Raw genomic sequence first — 21377 nt, 5'->3', positions numbered from 1 at the left:
AAATCCTCACATCACAGTTACTGGGTCTCATGAAAATGATAGGATTAATTTGTGTACGTAACAAAGTATACTGCTTCAGCTGTTGGGATTTGGGAAGAAGTCGGAAAACATTTCAGGATGCTGGGTTTGGGCCTAATGAACTCAATGGAAACTTGAACTGAGTGAGGACTGGAGGATTGGATTCAATCTGCAGACGCGGGGGTCTCATTCAGGACTTATTTTGTGTTTCCATTCTTTGTTCCTCTCTAATAGCACTTTGGCACAGACAGAAGAGGATTTCCTATAATGTTTAGTTACCCTGGTGTCTTTTGTAGTGTCTGAAAAGATTTGTTGCCCAAGCCCAAAGTCCAAAACACTGTTTAGGATTTTTCAGAAATGCCTGACCCTTGCACCCTGGAAAGTATTTAGCACTCCTCAGGAAACCTTTCGCAAATTGCAGATAGAAGCAGACCGAGATTGCTGTTGTCTCCATCCATTCTGGTTTGAAAATATCACTGGATAAGCTTTTGATAGATGGTTGGATTAATTCTATTTACTTCAAACCTAAATGCATCTATAAGGGCACTTTCAACTGTTTTAACATTGTACAATCCAGAAATCCCATGAGTGGCTGAGGGTCTAAATGACTTATGCAAGGTCACACAGCGAGTCAGTGGCAAAATGAGAAATAAAATTCAGAACTGCTGGCTCCTAGATCTTGCTCTTACCACTAGATGTAAAACTATTTAATTTTAAAATGTTATGGACCATACCTTGATGATGTATTCTTCACATTTGACTATGGACTAAACTTGGAAAAAGTTCATTAACTGAGTTTGAGTTCTGACAATACATTTACGCTGTACATGCAGCCTATCAGAAAAGTGTCGTTTGGAACCTTTAGTGATGATCCATCCTGGTAAATAGAGGAAAATGTTTCACTACTCTAACAGTAATGCCAATTTGTGTATAATCAAGTTAATTGTTCCGTATTGTAGAGATGGGAAAAAAACTTGGATGAGTATTGCCAGGGAAGGACAAATTCCATTTAGAATAGAGAAAAAGAGGCCTTTTTAATTTTATTGCTCCCTTAATATATGGAACTGACCTAGTTTTGCCAGCAGTCATATTTTTTTCCTTGCTTATATGCCACAGTGATTTCCATTGTTAACCAAAATCCTTAAATAAAATCAAACTGCTTTGCAAAGGAAAATGGAGACTTGGAGATTAATTAGATGTTTGCAGTTCTCTATATTTAGATCTCAGTTTGAATAGTTTATTTCTGATAACAAACTAAGTTTTGCTGATTTTGAATGGCTAATCTTATGAACCCTATCAGTTGACCCCCTGTAGTTAATGTTAAACCATAGTGTGGTGTCTGTATTCCTTACACTATCCTATGGGTGGCATTTTCAGAAGTGCTCAGCTTTGGACTAACTCTGCACCGATCAAAATCCATGGCAAAACTCCCACTCACTTCACTGTGAGCATAGTTAGACCAATAGTGAGTGCTTTGGAAAACCCCACCTTACCTGCAGAAACTCTAGCCATTTTATAGGACAGTACTCAAGGGGTTGTCAAGGGAAGGTAGTGCAATGAGAATATCAACAAAAACTCTCTAGCCCAAACACTTAATGGTACATGACCAAAACAAGTGCCCCAGTTCCATTTCTAGCCCAAAGAAGCCGTAGCAAGAATTACATCTCTAGTGGATATTTTTTCTTTTTAAATATAACTTAATAAAAACTAAGTTAAATGTGTTTCTGAAATATTATATTTTAAGTATATTGCTCCAGCTTGGATAAACTCCACCATTCATACAGAACTTAAAATCTGGCAGTAGCCTCAGCAAAGTGAATAATCTGAGATGCTTTACCATGTGTGCTGTGGTATGTAAACACAATTGCATATGTTAAAGAAATAAAAACCAGATCCTACAACCTTTATGTAAGTAGTCCTTACTTAAGCTGTTGACTTAAAGGGGACTGTTTATGCAAGTGCAGTTGAAGGATGATGGCATGGTATCCTCTCTCACTGAAGATACCTCTCTCACAGGTCCTAGGAAGAACCAGATGATAGTAAAGCAGGACTGGATAGTTGAGTTTGTGATGACTGGGAGAGCCACATGGTAAATTGCCTCGCAGGTGCAAAGGTTGCAGATCTCATGAGACATCTAGACAGACTTATCTGTTCTGTTGGAGAGGAGTCGGTGGTCCTGGTAAATGTAAGTACCAGTGACATAGGGAAAGGTTGGAGAGAGGCCCTGGAGGCCAAATTTAGCCTCCTAGGTAAGAGATTAAAGTCCAATACCTCAATGGTAGCATTCTCTGAAATGCTTCCAATTCCACATGCAGGACCAGAAAGACATGCAGAACTGCAGGATCTATATGTGTGGATGAGATGATGGTGTGGGGAGGAGGGTTTTAGGTTTGTTAGGAACTGGGGAATCTTTTGGGAAAGGAGGCGCCAATACAGGAAAAATGGTTTTACCTAAACAAAAATGGAACCCGGCTGCTGGCGTGTAATATTAAAAAAGTTGTAGAGGATTTTTAAACTAAGAGCTGGGGAAAAGCAGACAGGTACAAGGGAGCATATGGTTTGGACAGAAACATCCCTCAAGGATGCATTTATTAAAGAAGAAAGTCTGTATCATAGTAAAGAGGATAGGAAAGAAGTTGGTAAAGTACAGGTATGAGCTAGTGACGAACAATCAAATTTGAAAGAGTCCCCTTTAAATATAAACATGAAGGTAAGCAAATGAATGTTGACAAAATGTACAAGTGCTTGTATACAAATGCTAGCAGTCTAAATACTAAGATGGGTGAACTGGTGTGCCTGGCATTAATGAGACTGTTGATATAATAGGCATCATGGAAATTTAGTGGAATGAGCATAATCAATGGAACGTGGTAACTCGAGGGTACAAAATACAATGACAGAGTAGGTTGTGCTGGTGAGGGAGTGGCACTATATATGAAACGAAAGCACAGCATCAAATAAAGTAAACATCTTAAATGAATCAAACTTTACTATAGAATCTCTATGGATAGAAATTCCATGCTTGAACAATAAGAGCATAGCACTAGGAATATACTACCAACCTCCTGACCAGGATGATGATGGTGATTGTGAAATGCTCAGGGACATTAGGAAGGCTGCAAAGGCAGAAAACACAATAATAATGAGGGATTTCAGCTCTCCTCATATTGACTTGGTATATCATCACCTCAGGAAGGGATCCAGAGAGAGATTTTCTAGACACCATAAATGACTGCTTTTTGGAGCACAACTTGTCCTGGAATCCACAATGGGAAACACAATTCTTGATTTAGTCCTAAGTGGAGCACAGGATCTGGTCCAAGAGATGAATATAGCAGAACCGCTTGGTAATAGCAATCATAATGTAATTAAATTTAACAACCTGGGGTGGGGGAGAAACTCACTACAGTAGCATTTAATTACAAGGGGAACTACACAAAAATGAGGAAGACAGTTAAACGAATATTAAAAGGAACAGTCACAAGAGTGACATGCCTTCAAACTGCATGGAAACACCATAATAAACATTAAAAACACCATAATAGAGGCTCAAAATAAATGTATAATCTGAATTAAAAAAACCAGAGGACCAGAAAAATGCCACCACTGCTAAACAGCAGAGTAAAACAGGCACTTAGAGGCAAAAAGGCATCCTTTAAAAATTCAGAGTCAGATCCTAGTGAGCAAAATAGAAAGGAGCATAAACTCTGGCGAGTCAGGTGTATAAGTATAATAAGGCAGGCTAAGAAAGAATTTGGAGAGCTAAGGACACAAAAACTATCAGGACATATATTTTTAAATACATCAGAAGCAGAAAATCTGCCAAAAAATCAGTGGGACCACTAGACAATCAAGGTGCTAAACGAGCACTCAAGGAAGACAAGATGGGTGCAGAGAATCGAAATGAGTTCTTTACATTGGTTTTCACTGCAGAGGATAGGGAGAAGATCTCCATATCTGAACCATTTTATTTAAGTGACATATGTGAGGAACTGTCCCAGATTGAGGTGCAATAGAGGATGTTTTGGAACAAATTGATAAACTAAACAGTAATAAGTCACCAGGATCAGGTGGTATTCACCCAAGAATTCTGAAGAACTCAGATATAAAATTGCAGAACTAGTAACTGTGGTATATAACTTATTGGTTAAATCAGCCTCTGTACCAGATGACTGGAGAGTAGCTAATGTAACACCACGTTTTTAAAAAGGCTGCAGAGGCAATGCTGGCAATTACAGGCCGGTAAGCCTAACTTCAGTACCAGCTAAATTGATTAAAACTATAGTAAAGAACAAAATTATCACACACAGAGTTAAATACAATATGTTGGGAAAGAGTGAGCATGGCTCTTATAAATGGAAGTCAAGCCTCATCAATCTATTAGAATTCTTTAAGGTTGTCAACAAACGTGGACAACTGTGATCCAGTCAATATAGGGTACTTGGACTTTCAAAAAATTTAGACAAGGTCCCTCACCAAAGGCTCTTAAGCAAACTAAGCAGTCGTGATATAAGGGAAGGTCCTTTCACGGATCAGTAACTGGTTAAAAGATAGGAAACAAAGGATAAGAAAAAATGGTTAGATTTCATAATGAAGAGAGATAAACAGCAGGGTTCCCCAAGATCTGGACTGGGACCAGTGCTGTTCAGCATATTCATAAATGATCTAGAGAACTGGGTGAACAGTGAGGTGTCAAAATTTGCAGATGGTACAAAATTACTCCAGATAGTTTAGCCCAAAGCTGTCGTGAAGAGTTACTATGGGATCTCACAAGACTGGGTGACCGAGCAACAAAATGGTAGATGAAATTCTGTGTTGATAAATGCAAAGTAATGCACATTGGAAATCATAATCCTCTACTATACATACAAAATGATGGGACCGCTTTCTTGGAGTCATTGTGGATAGTTCTCTGAAAACATCTGCTCAGTGTGCAGTGGCAGTCAAAAAAACCTAACATAATGTTAGGAGCCATTAGAAAAGGGATAGATAATAAGACAGAAAATATCTTCATACCACTATATAAATCAGTGGTACACCCACACCTTGAATACTATATGCAAATCTGGTCACCCCATTTTGAAAAAGATATATTAGAATTGGAAAAGGTATAGAGAAGGACAACAAAAATGATTAGGGATATGGAACAGCTTGCATGTGAGGAGAGATTAAAAAGGATGCCACTGTTCAGTTCAGAAAACAGATGACTAAGGAGGGTTATAATAGAGGTCTGTAAAATCATGAATGTTGTGAATAAAGCGAATAAGGAAGTGTTATTTACCCCTTCAAATAACACAAGAACCCAGGATCACCCAATGAAAATAAGCAGCAGGTTTAAAACAAACATAAGGCAATACTTTTTCACATACCACACAATCAGCCTGTGGAACTCATTGCCAGGGAATGTTGTGGAGACCAAAAGTATAAATGGGTTAAAAAAAGAATTAGATAAGTTCATGTAGGATACAGGGGTGCTGGAACAATTTTTATAGTGTGGGGGTTCTGAGAGCCATTTAACCAAACTGTAAACCCTATATAGAATGGAAATGACTTCAAGCCAGGGGATACGGCAGCACCCCCTGCACCCCTAGTTCCAGCACCTATGGAACTATTGGCTATTAGCCAAGATGGTCAGGTGTCTCCATGCTCCAGGTGTCCCTAAACCTCTGACTTCCAGAAGCTGGGACTGTACAGCGGGATGGATCACTTGATAATTGTCCTGTCATGTTCATTTCCTCTGAAGCATCTGGCATTAGGCTATGTCGGAAGATAGAATACTAGACTAGATAGATCATTGGTCTGACCCAGTATGGCTGTTCTTATATTTTTATGATAGAACCAATAATGGCAACATTAATGTGACATGCTTTTTGTTTTTCCAGTTTAGGTGATTGCTGAGGATTAGTTTGTATGTAGAATCTTCAGACTAAAACTGCAACTGCTGCTACAGCTAAATGGCTGCTACGTGTCCAGGTGATAAATCCTTGCCACGTTTAACAGTGCTATTCTTGGGAAAATGTATGCATCTTTTTCCAGTAAGAGCGGGGATGGTGATAACATTAGCCTTTGGGTAAGACTAAAATGATGTGTGTCACATGCATTCATGGATAGCTCATTATTTTGAAAAGAACTTTTGTAATGGAATATTTATGTCTCATTTTTTAAAATGTATTTATTTTATAGGATTTTTTTCTTAAATGTAAATCTTCATGGATCAAGATAAAACTTTCCTGTGATTTGCTCAGCTTAGAAGGCTGCATTCAACAGACAATTTCCTATCCCAGCTCTCTTCTGAACAGCCTACTGAAGAAAGATGAACATGCTGAACAGCCACCACTTTTTGAACTTCTTGCCTACCACACGCCTTTTCATCTTACTAGCAGCTTTGACAGCTGCTGAGGATGTGACTAGTAGCATTTTAAATCACACTGACATGAACTTGGGATCTGTACCTGTGATTATCTCCATAGTTGATCATATTACAGTCAAGGAAGGGAATAGTGCCTTGATTGACTGCAATGTCCAAGGAAATCCTGCTCCACATTACAAATGGTACAATTCCAGTGGTTGTTTGCTGAAGGAAGAAGAGAGCAGTGGTAAGGCTTTTATGCTCTGATTAATTTCTTACAGTCTAACAAGGATCTTGGCATCCACACTTTGTTTATAATGGACTTTATTATTATATATAGACAGGTGTGTAAATGTAACAACCTTATTGTGTTATGCTTTCCTGTGAGGAGGTATGAAAATATGGCAGTCTCCTGGGGTCATGGCAGCTGTAAATTCATTTGTATACACTCTGCGAGAAAACAATTACAGATTTTAGTGGTTGTTTGTTTGTTTGTGGCCACACACAGCAGGAAACAAGAAAGCTGAAGAGATAATATAGAAACCAAGGCCGAGTCCAGGGTTTTTGCCATCCCAAGCAGCAGGGGCCGGGGGGAAGCCACGATCGCGATCAGTGGCAGCTCCACTGCGCCGCTTTCTTCTTTGGCAGCAATTTGGCGACAGGTCCTTCCCTCTGAGAGGGACCAAGGAACTCACTGCCGAAGAGCCTGATGTGCTGCCTCTTCCCCTTGGCCGCCCCAAGCACCTGCTTGCTGGGCTGGTGCCTTGAGCCAGTCCTGATAGAAACAAAAAGGAAAGAATTCTTTTCATCAGCAAATTTGTGTTTGGATCCTAGTCACCACTCTGTTCCCTTTGCTCTGGTCTGGTGGCAAAGAGAGGATATAAAATTGGCTTAAGAGCTAGGTATTTTTGTTTACTGCCCAGGACCTGTCCATAACTGTTACTAAAAATACCTGTGACTAAAATGGCCTTAATGATAAGTACATGCTTAAGTCCTTTGCCAGTCATTTGGGACCTTAATATTACATAAACTCATTTTTATGAAATTTAAATTTGGGGACAAATGTAAGTGCACATTATTCCTTTATGAAACAAGTAGTTTTATGAAGCAGCCATATTGTCCATGTAATAGAATTCATGCAGGACACTTTAAACACATCATAATGAAAGAAGGTTTTGAGTTATTCACATTAAATTCAGGATGACTTGTCTTGTCAATAGCTGACCTGAGAGAAAACCCTGATATGGTGCAATGATTGACCCAGCTGTGTGCATCACAGCATAATGTTTCTGTAACAGCTTTCTGTATTGTGTCTTGTACTAACATATTTATCCATATGGGTACAGAAAGGAACTGACTGAGCTTCAAGCACAGTATGTAGGAGATAAGGCAGCATATTGTAATTAGTGCTTTGGAGAGCTTTTACTGGAGCTTTCTCAGCAATAGTACTGAACAAAACACTGTAAATTGCAGGGATAATATTAAGGCATTATATCACTTCAGCTTAAATTTCCAGTATTACAAGTTGTTTGTCCAGGAGGAAATATACCATCTCCTATAATGGGTGTTTCCTAGCACAAGCTTTTTCCCTAGTGTGTGTATTACTATATTTAAAATGTAGTGCTGAATTGTTCTCATGCAACTGGAAAAGCTCTACACAACAGTGTGGGCAATGAAAGGGGCAAAAATAATAAACAACTGAAAAATATTGTGTTATGGACAATTTGTGCTTGGAATCCACATGATTTGGCTTAACTGCTATTAGTACTTCCCAAGGTTAAAACAAGTGGTTGCCTAAGGGAGCAAAATGAATGTTCCCTGTGGTATAACTCAGCCAATGCAGAGAATTCATGCACGACCCTGTGCACCACTTAAGACCCATTTAAGCCTTTAAATATGAGACTTAAGTGGTACATAGGGCCAAGTGTAGGCTCTCTGCACTGTTGCTTTGTATGCCCAACTGAGAACTTTAAAGGTTGCATAATTTTCCAGTTTGTCGACGGCAGCAAAAACCTGTGAGCCAACACTAGTACCTTCTCTACACCCAGAATAGTCTTTGTTTCTCAGCAGGCTTGTGCTTTCTGCCAGAATCTTTTGGCACAAAACCAGACACTGAGTCACAGTCTAAATGCCACTATGTCATTTGTAACAGCTGCAGCAGGAATACATCAGCAAGCCATTTTGTGATTTTACAATGAATAAAGATCCTACTGATTAAGAAGCGGTTTAGCAATACCAATACTTTATATATTACACTACAAGTGGGGCTGGTCATGCCACCTATTATGAAGGTTGCCTTCCTTTTATAAGACACTTCCTTTTATAAGACCCTATTTTTAGTTGCTTATAACTTTGCCAAACTATTACCATTTGGGCTGAAATTTTCCATGCTGGGTCTCTGCCTCAAACTGAAATTTTATTTAAAAAAAAAAAAATCAGTAAAACCAATTTGGCTGTTTCCAAGGATGAGATTAAAGAAAGATGTGTTGTCTTGTCCATGTTAGATTTGGCCTCATTCTAAGCTATTGCAAAAAAACATTGCAGTTCACACATGCTTGGTAGAGACTTGCCAGCACTTCGGAGCTAAATTCTCCCAAAGATTGTGTTCTCATTGGACATGCTGTAGCTCACAGTTGACTTTCCCTGTGTTGCTATGGGTAGGACCAGGACCAGGCATTGGAACTGCAAGTGAGACTGTTTCTCCTAGGCTCTCAGTGATCCTCATGGTGTCCAAGAGAAGGAAGTTGCCTGATTCAAATGTACAGGGAACAAGAACTGGATAAGGGGGTGAGGTGGTGGTGGAAATAGATTGTGACAAGGAGCTTGGAAAGTGTTGGGGGAAAGTGCTTAGAAGCTGGTAAGGGGAGGGAGTAGAGGAAAAAAGAAAATGAGAGTTGGGATAGTCAAGGAGATTGGGTGCCAAGGAGACTGGGAGCCAAGAAGCTTAGGAGCCAGGGAGGGGGAAACTGATCTCACATTAGGAATAGGGAGTAGATGGGGACTGACTGAGCAAGTAGACTGTGACTGGGTATGAGGGGGGGGAGTTGGGCTGGGGGGGAAGAGAAACAGATGTGTTGTGGAGCCAGGATCTGGAGGGAGAACTGGAAGTGGCTGGGTAAGGAGACAGACTTGAGATTAGAAGCCTGAAGAGCAGAGATTGGGACTGGCAGGGTGAGAGAATGGGACTGGGATAAGGATCCTGGGGTGAGAAAGAGACAGGACTGAGACATGGACAGATTAGAGGAGACAGGATAGAAGGAATCAAGCTTATGGGTCAATGTGTCTGTGACCACTACTATACACTGCCCTTCAGAACAAGTCACCATTCCTCACCATCTCACAATTCTTACATCTGACCTTTCCTTTGCTGTCAGCAACAATCCACTGGCAGAGTTTGTGTCCCATCGCCCCTTGTGTTCAAAGAATGTTAAGGTTGCAAAGCCAGACACTCAAAAGTTAGGAAATGCCAGAATTAAAATTGCCTGTGCAAACTGAATGTGTAATGTGTATGATACATTCTTTAATTACATGGCCACCTGCCGCCTTTTTTCAACAGGACTTCAGTTCCCAAGTTTCAAAATGGGATAATAATACCATCTATTCTTGCCTGACTTCACAATCTTAGCATTCTTTTAATGTAGCCTTTTTTTTTTTGATATAATAGTATAGAGAATTCCACACCCCAGTCTAAAATATTTTATATGGTTAGACAAAAAAACTTTAGGGCTCAGTTCTGACACCCTTACTCATGTTGAGTAGTACCTTACTCTGTAAGTTCTCTTCTTGTAATCAGCTGGGCTACTTACAGAGTAAGGTACTCAATGTAAATAAAGGTGGCAGAATCAGTCCATAGTTAATATTATTTAACTAATTATACTTTTATTACAATATTCTTAGAATCCTACATTAATCTAAAAAGTACATTAACTACAAAGTTTCACACTTCTTATTACTGATAACTAACTTTCCAATGTACTAGAGAATTTATATATATACGGTCGCTATGAACATAACTGTACTTTAACATTTTTGTTTTGTTTCCCTATTATTTTAATCTTCCATCGTGTATTTTATTATTTATACTGTGACTTAGTACACTGCATGTCTACAACGTCTTCATTCCATAATGTTATGTACAAAGTAACACCTATAGACATGGAAAATTCTGACTACCTTACAATGTTTGGAAGGTGAGGTCCTGATACTGCAAAGACTTATCCACCTGCTCATCATTACACATTTTGATTTCTATTGGGAGTTTTCAGACATTGCAAACTCCATACGAATAAGAGTGCAGAACTAATAATGTTGGTGGAAAAATAATTAGGAACTCCAAAAAAGTTAAGTAGGCGTATGCATAGATTTTCACTAAGGATAAATGTGCAAACGATGAAACCTTTAGGGTGAGCCATATTTTGAGTTAGAATAATTTTCAGAAAGAGGATAGCCACTAATATTCCAAATTGAAGCTGGCTTGTCTGATTAATTTTAAATGGCACATAATATGCTTCTGTAGCATAAGACTACGAATCCAAGAACTAAAAGAAGCTTTTAAACAAACAAACAACTCTCCACACAGAGAGAAGATGAAATCGGAAGGAGAGAGAATTAAATACACATCAAGAGGTGAGGTTGCCAGTGCAGGCATTGCCACTGCTGTTGTGTCTGTGCTACTTTCTCTCTGTAATTGCAGATCCTGTGCCCCTGCCTTTAGCCACCCTTGTGCTGTTGTACAGAGGATCAGCATGTAAATCCACTGTGTGGTATTCAGGGAGACACAGAAACATCGGAATTAGTAAAGCTACACTGTCCATTTGTGCTCTACTCTCTGTCCATACTCTGGAATTTACGTGATGCAAGACCTTAAACCAGCCCTCCACACCCATGGTGAACATCATCTTTTAAACCAGTCTTGCAATTTATCAAACCCACACTACAAACCAACTGAATAGGGCATACATATCTCCCTAGTATCTAAATAGTGGTGTTTGTCACTTAAAGATGAAACCTAGCTATTTATATAGGGGGTGGGAAGGGAAGAGGAGCTAAGTCAATATCCTTATAATATTAGGATGAGCAGAAATAGGAGCAGATTCAGATTTGAGCTCAATTTGATGATCAGTCAGCCATACTAGGGTCAAAGCATGAAAAATTTGCACTTCTAACTCTTGCAGTAGAATGTAATGATCAAATGTATCAATAACGTTGCATAAATCAGTAAAGATTGCTCCCAATAAGCTGCTTCCAACATGTGCACAAGATTTTACTGAGCAACAGCTTGATCTGTTGGTGTGGCCCTGCTCTTTCCTCTGTCGTCATACCCCTGCTGTCTTGTCACTCCCTTTGTCAAGTCATGTTTCAAATTTGACTGTAAGCTCCTTGATCCCTAGCATACTTTTGGGTGTGTTGTAAAGTTAACAGTAACAAGATGATAGGAGATACTGTAACAAAACACCAGAAAATTTACAATCTTCATTGGATTCAACAATGGACTAGGTGTCTTATCAGTTCTTCTATCTCAAACTTCTATTATTCATTAAAATTCAGCATTTTATGAAGTACAGCATGAGTTTGGGATGTTTTTAACTTGTTTGACTCTGATAGATATACAGTACAGTTTATTGTGGATAGTGAGACATTTTAAAAATGCAACCTGAGTATAGTCAGTGACTTTCACAGTAGCTGAAATTGTATTGTGGTTGGATCCTGAAAGCAGACATGTTTTTGTGACAAGTGATTCACTCTAGTATAGTCTACATTATTGCCATTTTTCTAAATTCTGGAGCCAGTATGACAAAACTAATGAATAAAATGTGATACTGACCATGTAAACAAATGTTCTGGACTGAATTCTTTTATATCTTTCCTGCAGGAAAATGGTGGTTTCTTGACAATGGGCTACTGAACATTACCAGCGTGTCTTTTGATGATAGAGGTAAATACACATGTGTTGCTTCTAACATGTATGGCACTGTGAATAATACTGTGACTCTGAGGGTCGTCTTTACCTCCGGAGATATGGGGATCTATTACATGATTGTCTGCCTCGTAGCTTTTACCATTGTTATGATCTTGAACATTACCAGGCTGTGTATGATAAGCAGCCATCTGAAGAAAACCGAGAAAGCAATCAATGAGTTTTTCAGAACAGAAGGAGCAGAGAAACTACAAAAAGCCTTTGAGATTGCTAAGCGTATCCCAATCATCACCTCAGCCAAAACTCTTGAGCTTGCCAAAGTAACCCAGTTCAAGACCATGGAATTTGCTCGCTACATTGAGGAACTTGCCCGAAGTGTCCCTCTGCCACCTCTCATCATGAACTGCAGGACTATAATGGAAGAAATCATGGAGGTGGTTGGCTTGGAAGAACAGGGACGGAACTTTGTACGGCAAGCAGCAGAAGGCCAGGAGACTACTGATGGAGATATGTTTATGATTCCTAATGCACTAAAGCGCAGCGACTCTCCCACAGCTGACTCTGAGGCATCATCACTGCATGAACCACCACAGCAGATTGCGATAAAAGTGTCAGTTCATCAGCTGTCCAAAAAGGACTGTATAGATGACCAGTCACAAGACAGTGTGCAATTAGAAATTAAGGAAGAAGAGATTCCTCAAACACCAGCATCTCCTACTGACCCAATTCTTGAGCCTTCTACTGAACTAAACTCCAATGATATAGCATTGGCAACTGACAAAAATATGTGTTTTATTTATGAAAGCCATGTATGATAATTACTCTGTGAATCTATGCATAGCAAGAAAATCAGGTGGAGCTCCTTTAAAAATAGATATTGTACTTGCCACTAAGCCTTACCTGGAGACTATCATAGCAAAAGCATGCATGTCAATTATTTGATATTTTCTTCTTTGAGTTAATTTTACTGTGATGTATGACAGAGTAATTACTATTATATTAATACTAATTGCTCTTTTTGGTTTAGAAGTTTTTTTCAGAAACATTTACCTCAGCAATTTCTAGGTTGTTGTCAACTTCAGTGACCTCCTGGAAATCATTTGTAGTGTTAAAGACACTTAGATTTACTAAACATAAAACTGTTCTTCATTTTTCTCCTTCCGCTTCCCCTCTTCCATCCGCTGCATTTTTGTTTAACTGTTTCCATGAATTTGAAACATTGCCCAGGAGGCAGGATTTCAGTAGCCAAACAAAATCCTAGTTAGATCCTATTTACCAAGCATCTTTGCCAAGCTGCATTGTGAATTAGAGGGCTATTAAAGAAGGTTAAATGTGTCTTTTTCATTTGAGACCATTTTATTTATGTTTAGACAGTGGGGAAATAGGTTTCCCTACCCCTTAGACTGAAGAAGACAATAAGCGTTCATTCACACAGATGATATACAGTGTATTTGTTTCTTCAGAAGAGAAAGCACTTTATTTCTGCCAGAAGGCTACAGTACAAACGTGGAGCAGATTTTTTTCATATATTTAGCTATCTGTTGACTTTACCAGAAGTCTATATCGAGAAGGACTATGGGTGTCCAAAATTTATTGTCTGTTTTGCCTACATGGTATAAGTAAATGGAACCAGATGACTTTATATAACCTGTCAGGAGTGTGGATTCAGTAAAAGTATTGTACACTTCAGTATTTTGTTGCAGATGAAGCTGAAGTGGTAAAAGATCCTTGTTTATCAGGATTTCCTTTTTCTGCAATGTAGTTTCCTAATGAACAAAAACAAGTGCATCCATAATCATAATCTTTTTAATCTGGCAATGAGTCAAAAAATTAGTCAAATATTTGCTATTAAGTCATAATAGTCACCTCAGTGCATAAAAATGGACAATGATCACAAACTGTATTATGATAGTACAATTGATTTGCTATTTTAAAAAATCATCATCAAATTGAGATCTCTGGGAGTGAAGGGATTCACTGACATGTGAGCAAATGTGACTCCAACTGTATATAGCTTTCATAATCATGGCAAGTGGGGCATATGTCTGTCTTTGGAGATTTTTAAGAGCAGGTTAGCCACCTGTCCAGGATGGTCTAGAGAAGACTTAGTCCTTCCTTGGCTGGGGACTGGACTAGAACACCTCTTAAGGTCTCTTCCAGTCCTGCAATGCTATAATATTAGGATCATGGAGTTATGCTCAGATATTAATGAACTGCAGGGGTGGGGGAGAGAAGGGGACTAGTGTCTATTTCAGAAGTACTGTAATAATATGCACTACTGGATGAGCATGGAAAGAGATCACTTACAAGATAGAATTTGTGCATGATGAACAGTATGTTATTTAATCATCTGATACACAATTCACTGGGAACTGCTGAGCAAACCATGGTCTGTTCAGTTTGGAGAAGCATTAGATCAAGTGTTAGAAATAACCTGGAGTCTCTTACTCCAGAGTGTTGTAGAGAGAGAATTCATTTAGACTGCTGAGAAATTGGTGGGCATGGACCACCCAGACATTTCTCAATAACTGTCACAGCTAGTACAATTTGAGCAGTGCTGATGTTTGGCTTGGAGGAGATCAGATATGTTTACCACATAAATAGTTGGGGGCAAACAAGGTCACTGAAACTGCAGCCATCAGAAATGGATAACAATGGTGATGGTAGCCCTGAATGGAGTGCTGAGTATCCTCAGGACCCAGTTCAGTTACAATCCACTGAAGTAGCTAAGATATGCACCTGCCCTCACCTGTAAAATATGGAAAATGTCCCTTTCCTTACATTCCTATGACCAATGGGTATGAAACAAAAAATAAAAGGCTCAACTGGACTAATTTTTTTTAGGGTGATATCAACTGTATGTGCAAGTTATAGCCATTTAGATGCCTAGCTATTTGACTGCACCCAGTAGTCAGGTAATTCGACATCTAAATGTGCACTTCCGCAAACAGAAATATGCCGGGGAAAGGCCTCTTTAAAATTTGGCCCAAAATGTATCACTAGGTGCAGTTACATGAAACAAATCTAGACCATACTGTGCAGAAGAAGAGACAGGAATGTGTTAGAAAGATGTTTATCATGACCTATTGAGAGTGAAAGTGCTCACCAAGTGAAACACACTCTAAGCTCTTCATCTGAAGTACATTTTTGTTTTATGTTCTTATCCTTTTTGTTTTAATCAATTATTTGCTCTTGATTAACAACAAGAAGATTTTACATAAAGCAAAGGTGGAAGTATGCACTGAGTTCTTTTAATTTGTCTTAATTATTTATACTAAAGAGATATATTGATATTCCTAATTGTTTAATGTTTAGCAAAAAATGGTTTCATACTATAAAGTGACTTGCCTGTTGCTCAGTGAAAGTAATTTTCTCAGGAAGAGCCACACTGTTCTTCAGAGCAGAATACTATAAATTTAGGAAGAGATTACTCCTCTAGTTTGTGAGCAACTCTGGACCGCAGCTTTGTCATCTCTTGAGTTCATATGGGCGCCACAATGGGGCTTAGGTTCCTGAACCCCCAGTTTTAAGCACCACTGCCATCTACAAAATCCCCTCTCAGCTGCCACCTAACCCTCGAGGCAAAGAGATAAATCAATATTTTGAAACCAAAAAAATCAAACTTATTTAAATTAGATATTTTGTATTTAAATTAAATTCAGATTTATTTTTAAAAACTAAACCTATTTAAAAATACATTTGAAAGTGACAACCTATGTTGAAGGCTAAAATTACTATTAGCTATTAAAACTTGCTGCCAGGTTTTCAAGAAAACCATACCCATGAACTGGTGGAAGTTACTGGAACCAAAGTTTGTTGAAATACTAAACCAGCTTCTGACAGCAGTAGCCTCTTCTGCAATTGCAGAGAGATTATTTTCCTCATTTCAATTTATTCAGCTAGTTAAATTCAGTAACTAGTTCATTCAAAGTTAAGAAGCCAATTGAGAGTTGAAAAAGCAGGAAAGCTTGTTTACCCTCTCCTGCTTGAAGAATAAAAACTAAGTGTGAGAGAATGAGATCTACTAGTTCTAAAATCTCCAAGGGCACAATGACTAGAAACAATCAGTTCAATTCATTAACTACAGTTAATATTTCCTTTGTTTAATAAATCAGTTTTAAATGCAAAACATATTTTGATAAACTTTTTTCTTGTGTATTCAGCACTCGTAAGGTAGTTTTATTTAATAAAAAAGTTAAAAAGCTGTTTCAGTGCACTTTTAATTAAATCTGAATTTCCATCTAAAGAGAGCTTGATACACATCACAAGTAAAAATAAATAATCTGGTAAATAAGAGATGCATCATTCACCATTTTCTAACAAGATAAAATATTTAAAAATTAAGAATCTGAATAAATGTAAATTAAGCTATATACTTGTTTAAATAAATATGTATAGATATATTACATCCTACCGGTTAGTAAAGAGAAGCACCAAAGATTATATTTAGGTGAAAATAACATGTTTTAAGAATACTAACTAATGAGAATCAACCTTTCTTTAGGAAAATAATTGAAAAGTACAAATGCAAAACACGATTTACATTAATTATTTAAATCAAGATTTCCTGCTTGGTGATTTAAACCATGATTAAAATTGGTGATTTAAATCAATCCACCTTGCCTGTAGGCACCTAAAGTCCTAATGTAAAAGTTCCTTCAGAGCCCGAGAGCTTGTGTATACTGCATGCTAAATCGGCACTACTGCAATCAATGCAGCTGCATCAGTTTAGCGGATCTGGTGAATACGTGATGAGTCAATGGCAGAGCACTCTCCTGTCAATTTCAGTCCTCTGCCTCCCCAAGAAGCGCGATGTAACTGACATTGACTTAAGCAGCAGTGTAGACCAGGCCTAAGTTTCTGCCTCTGGGCATGTACACTGCTGCTGTACCAGGCACCTGAACACCCATCTCACTCCTAAGCCCCAGTGCAATCCTCAAACCAGGTGGCGATGGGCAGAGCAATGCCTATTCCATTTCAATTCCCACCTTGTGTCTGATGAGGAGAAAGGGTTTGAACAGAGGTTACCCATCTCAGTGGGCTATGGGCTATTCTAATGTGAGTCTCAATCTCTTGGTGAAGCTTTCCACTTCATATTAAATTATAATTAGGCCACTGGGGGAGGAAATAACTCTGTAGCCTAGTTATCAGGGCATTCATGACAGAAGTAGGAGACCCCTGTTCAAATCCCTTCTCCTTCTCTGAGAGCAGTGGGAATTGACCCTGGTCTGCCACATCTTACCCTAACCACTGCAGGCCTAAGTGTTATGATGGAGGTCACCTCCTCCAGTTGTTCTGTCTGGAGCTAGGCAGCAGACATTCTTGAAAGAAACAGGTTAGGCACCTAAGCTACCTGCCTCCAAGCGAGAAGTTCCCAGTTGTAGATTGTGAGCTGAGATAGGTGCCTCCCTCCAGTCCAGGCTTAAGCCATGCCCCCTCATGAAGTTCAACATCTAAGGTACACCCCTCTAATGGGTATCTCCCATTGGCTAGTTTAGGAAGCTCACACCTAGCATGCTGGCTTTTGTGGATCCCATTCTTAAGCACCTATATCTCCCGTGCATTGTATAGGGAGCCAAGGCCCTGATTCATGCTTTGTGGATTCCAGTGATTTTTTTAGGCACCTAAATGTTAGGAATTGTGATGCATATATCCCTTGAGGATCCAGGCCACAGTGTCTAGCACAGTGGAGTTCTGATCCTGATTAAGGTCTCTATGCGCTCCTGCAATCTGTTCAATAATAATTATTAATAAATTACAATAATAGTATGAGGCCAAATAACCCCATGGTTTCCAGCAAAATTTCAAAATAAAATCTATACTTCAAGGAAATTTAACATATTTTTCAAAGGGCTCAATCATGCAAAGTGAATAATGAAGCGTGGGCTTTAAAGTGTACAGTGAGCCAATTCTTAGCTAAATTGCTTGGATCTGATGCTCAGATAAGTGAAATTCTGGCCCTGTTTATGTCAATAGGAGTTTTGACACTGGAGCTAGGATTTCACCCAATTAAACCTTAAAGTTCAGAGATGATTCTGGTTCAGTCAATGTAATCTGAAGGCTTCCTTTCCCTACGTAACCATAAAAATGTTTGAAAGGTAAATGTAACTTTTGGGGGCATCTAATAGTTTGGTCACAGTTATTGTGTTACTTGGTTCGGGGATATGTAGGTTTGTAATGTTCTGTTTTAAATATTTTCTCTCTGTTTTCATATAGGTTGAGTAATCTTCAGTATCTTTTTGGATCTATGGTGTTACACCTATAGGCATAATGTTTAGTAAATGCTTTTAAGCACTCATTTTGCAGTAGTGATGTGGCAAACAAGATCTGAAGATCTCATTCCACCTCTTCCTCTTAGCCTATTTAATCATAATCTATCTAAAATGAACTGTGTTTCATAATATGATGAAAGAATAACATTTGGAAATAGCTAGTATAAATATTTTGATGGAACCATAATTATATTTCTAGTATTTACATTATTACATAATTTATATCCAGGATAGTTTCATCACACACCTTAAGCATTTAAAGGGAATAGAAGTGATAAATTACCTATAATTTGGCCTAGGCACACCTTTTTACACTATTATTTGTTAAGCATCTGTGTGTTTGGTACCATACAACACTCAAAATGCGGAAAGTCCCTGTTCAGACAAAATTATGTTCTAAACATATCATGCAGACTAATCCAATTTTAGAACGAAATAAGGGGATCTTGTGTTCTTAACGCAGCTACACCCTTCATGGCCATCCCTATATGTCAAAAACTGGAAGTATTGTAACATATAATCAGAGTTTCCTGACCAGCTTTGCTAAAGTAAATTACCTACATACTGATTCAGAATAACTCGTTTTTAAAAAAGTGGTAATACCCAGTAGTAAATTCAGAGACTTGAAAGTTGTTACCAAGAATATACTGGCAAATCACTATTTAAAGGGTTGGTCTCCTTGATATCGATCATACTTTGTGGGACTGCTGAAACTTTCTTAAATGCAAAGAAAATGCTTGCTCGAAATTACAAGTTATATTTCAGTAATTCTGGAAGTTTTCTTTTTTTTATGTTACAACAAATGTAAAGCACCTATGGATGTGTTCTGCTGATCAGAAGCATAGTTACTGTATTTTGCTTTTAAGAACTGTCAATTCTAAGATTTTTACAGCCGTAAATCATAAAGAGAAACCAGTTCACGCTAAAGTGGCAAAAAATGTGATCTAGCTTGTAAATTGATCACTGTTTCAATAAAGACTTTGCACAAAGTATATTGAGTTTGTGTTTGCTGATGTGAAAACAGCAGAAAAATCATGATGCTGTTGCAAAACAGCAGTATCTGACGTTTGAAGCGACGCTGTGATGGGATGAACCCCCATCACAGGCAAGAAAGAGTCAAAGGCCAATTAGACATTCACTCCACCTGGCCTGAGCCACAATGTGATAATTTCTTCTCAGCCAAAAAGGCAAGACTATGTGTCTGATAATTCTGTTCTTTACTATAGTTTCAACCAATTTGCCCAGTACTGAAGTTAGGCTCACTGACCTGTAATTGCCAGGATTACCTCTAGAACTCTCTTAAAAATTGGCTTTACATTAGCCACCTTCCAGTCATCTGTTATAGAGGCTTGTTTCAGCAGTAGGTTACATACTACAGTTAGTAGTTCTTCAATTTCATATCTGTGTTCCTTCAGAACTCTTGTGTGAAACCATCTGATCTGGGTGACATATTACTGTTTAATTTATCCATTTATTCTAGATCCTCTTCTATGGACACATCAGCGTGGGACAGTAGTTCAGTTTTGCCACCCTGAAAGGTTAGCTCTGATGTGGGTATCTCCTTCACATCCTCTGCAGAGAAGACTGATTCAAAGAATTCAGTTAGCTTCTCTGCGATGGTCTTATCTTCCATGAGTGTTCCTTTAACACTTTGGTCATCTAGTAGCTCTACTGCCTGTTTGGCAGGCTTCCTGCTTCTAATGTCCTGAACAAAATTCTTACTGTTAGTTTTTGTGTCTTTAGCTGTTCATTTGGCATTGTTATCATTTAAGGAGAATTGGGGAAGCTCAGGAGGAGCACCACCTTACATGTTTGGTCCTGCCACTTCCCCCTATGAACACTGCCTCTTCAATAGCAGCATTAGGGTTCTAAACTCCTTTCTGAGTCCTGCAGAGGAATCTTATGGAGTGAAGTATTTCTTTCTTATTTCCTAGCCCATGCATGCATCTGAGGAATGAAGAAAAGGGTATTAGTGTCTGTCCCCCAGCTTGTTTCTCCCTGGCTCTCTAAAGGAGTCTTAGGGAAAGGAGACCTTCCACTGAAACCGCATCAGCTCTCTTGCAGGACCTGGGGGCTAGCACGCACAGGAGAGCTCCACTGTAAACAAAAGCTAAGACAGGGACTAGATCTGACAGTACACAAAGTACTGTCAAATGCTCAAAATGAAGAAACGAAATAAAACCTCCTAGAATGCTTAACTTTAGAGCTGGACTATTGTTAGTCAACGTTTTGAATATCTACAACACATTCCATTACACATCACAAACTTCTTGTACATTTTGCTTGTTTCAACCAGCTCTACTTACTTGCTTTTCATCAAAGTATACCCCAAACTTTATAAATTCACTGGAAAGGGCAATTATGTTTAAAGGTATGAATATTGGGAATAGTGTCTCAGCCTATTTACTAGTTAGTATGTACTACAATGCAACTGGGAATTTAAAACAGGAATTTCACATTTTGATTTGTTATAATGTAGTTATTTATGGGTATATCCATATTCATGGAGCCCCAATTTCAAGAGCACTACTCATGAAGAAAGGCCATCTTGGAAGAATCCAGCCCATAAGCAACAGTGCAAAAATCAAGTAAAGATAAACATTCAGAAAGCTAGCTACACTGATGTATGCTTCTACTTCACATGCAGACAGTAGAAGGCCTTATCGAGAGAATGTACTTCCCTTCCATTTGGAGAGTCAGCCTGTGATGTTGACAAAGCAGGTGCCAGCTCTGGCCAAGAATGCAGGCATTAACTAAGAACTAACAAACTGATAGTTGGAGACCTGACCAGTTCAACTGTATGTTAGTTTTGCTCAAAATA

The 21377-nt window shown here is 38.6% G+C and overlaps 1 protein-coding gene across 2 annotated transcripts in view; it reads left to right on the top strand.

Annotated features, from left to right (window-relative positions):
* Positions 1-19534, top strand: part of MFAP3L (microfibril associated protein 3 like) — a 31665-nt gene extending 12131 nt beyond the window's left edge. Inside the window, exons 2-4 of one of the 2 annotated variants that reach the window (XM_032803660.2) lie at positions 5906-5991; positions 6202-6614; positions 12240-19534. In XM_032803660.2, coding sequence (XP_032659551.1) covers positions 6332-6614; positions 12240-13099 — 1143 coding nt within the window. In that variant the 5' untranslated portion in view covers positions 5906-5991; positions 6202-6331 and the 3' untranslated portion in view covers positions 13100-19534. Of the gene's footprint in view, positions 1-5900; positions 5992-6201; positions 6615-12239 lie in introns of both variants that reach the window. The other variant, XM_032803657.2, reaches the window with a different exon arrangement.
* Positions 19535-21377: the final 1843 nt, after the last annotated feature.

This window comes from Chelonoidis abingdonii, chromosome 5 (genome assembly GCF_003597395.2).
Source record: "Chelonoidis abingdonii isolate Lonesome George chromosome 5, CheloAbing_2.0, whole genome shotgun sequence".
Classification (NCBI taxonomy): domain Eukaryota; kingdom Metazoa; phylum Chordata; order Testudines; family Testudinidae; genus Chelonoidis; species Chelonoidis abingdonii.
This window is presented reverse-complemented; position numbering and strand designations above follow the sequence as displayed.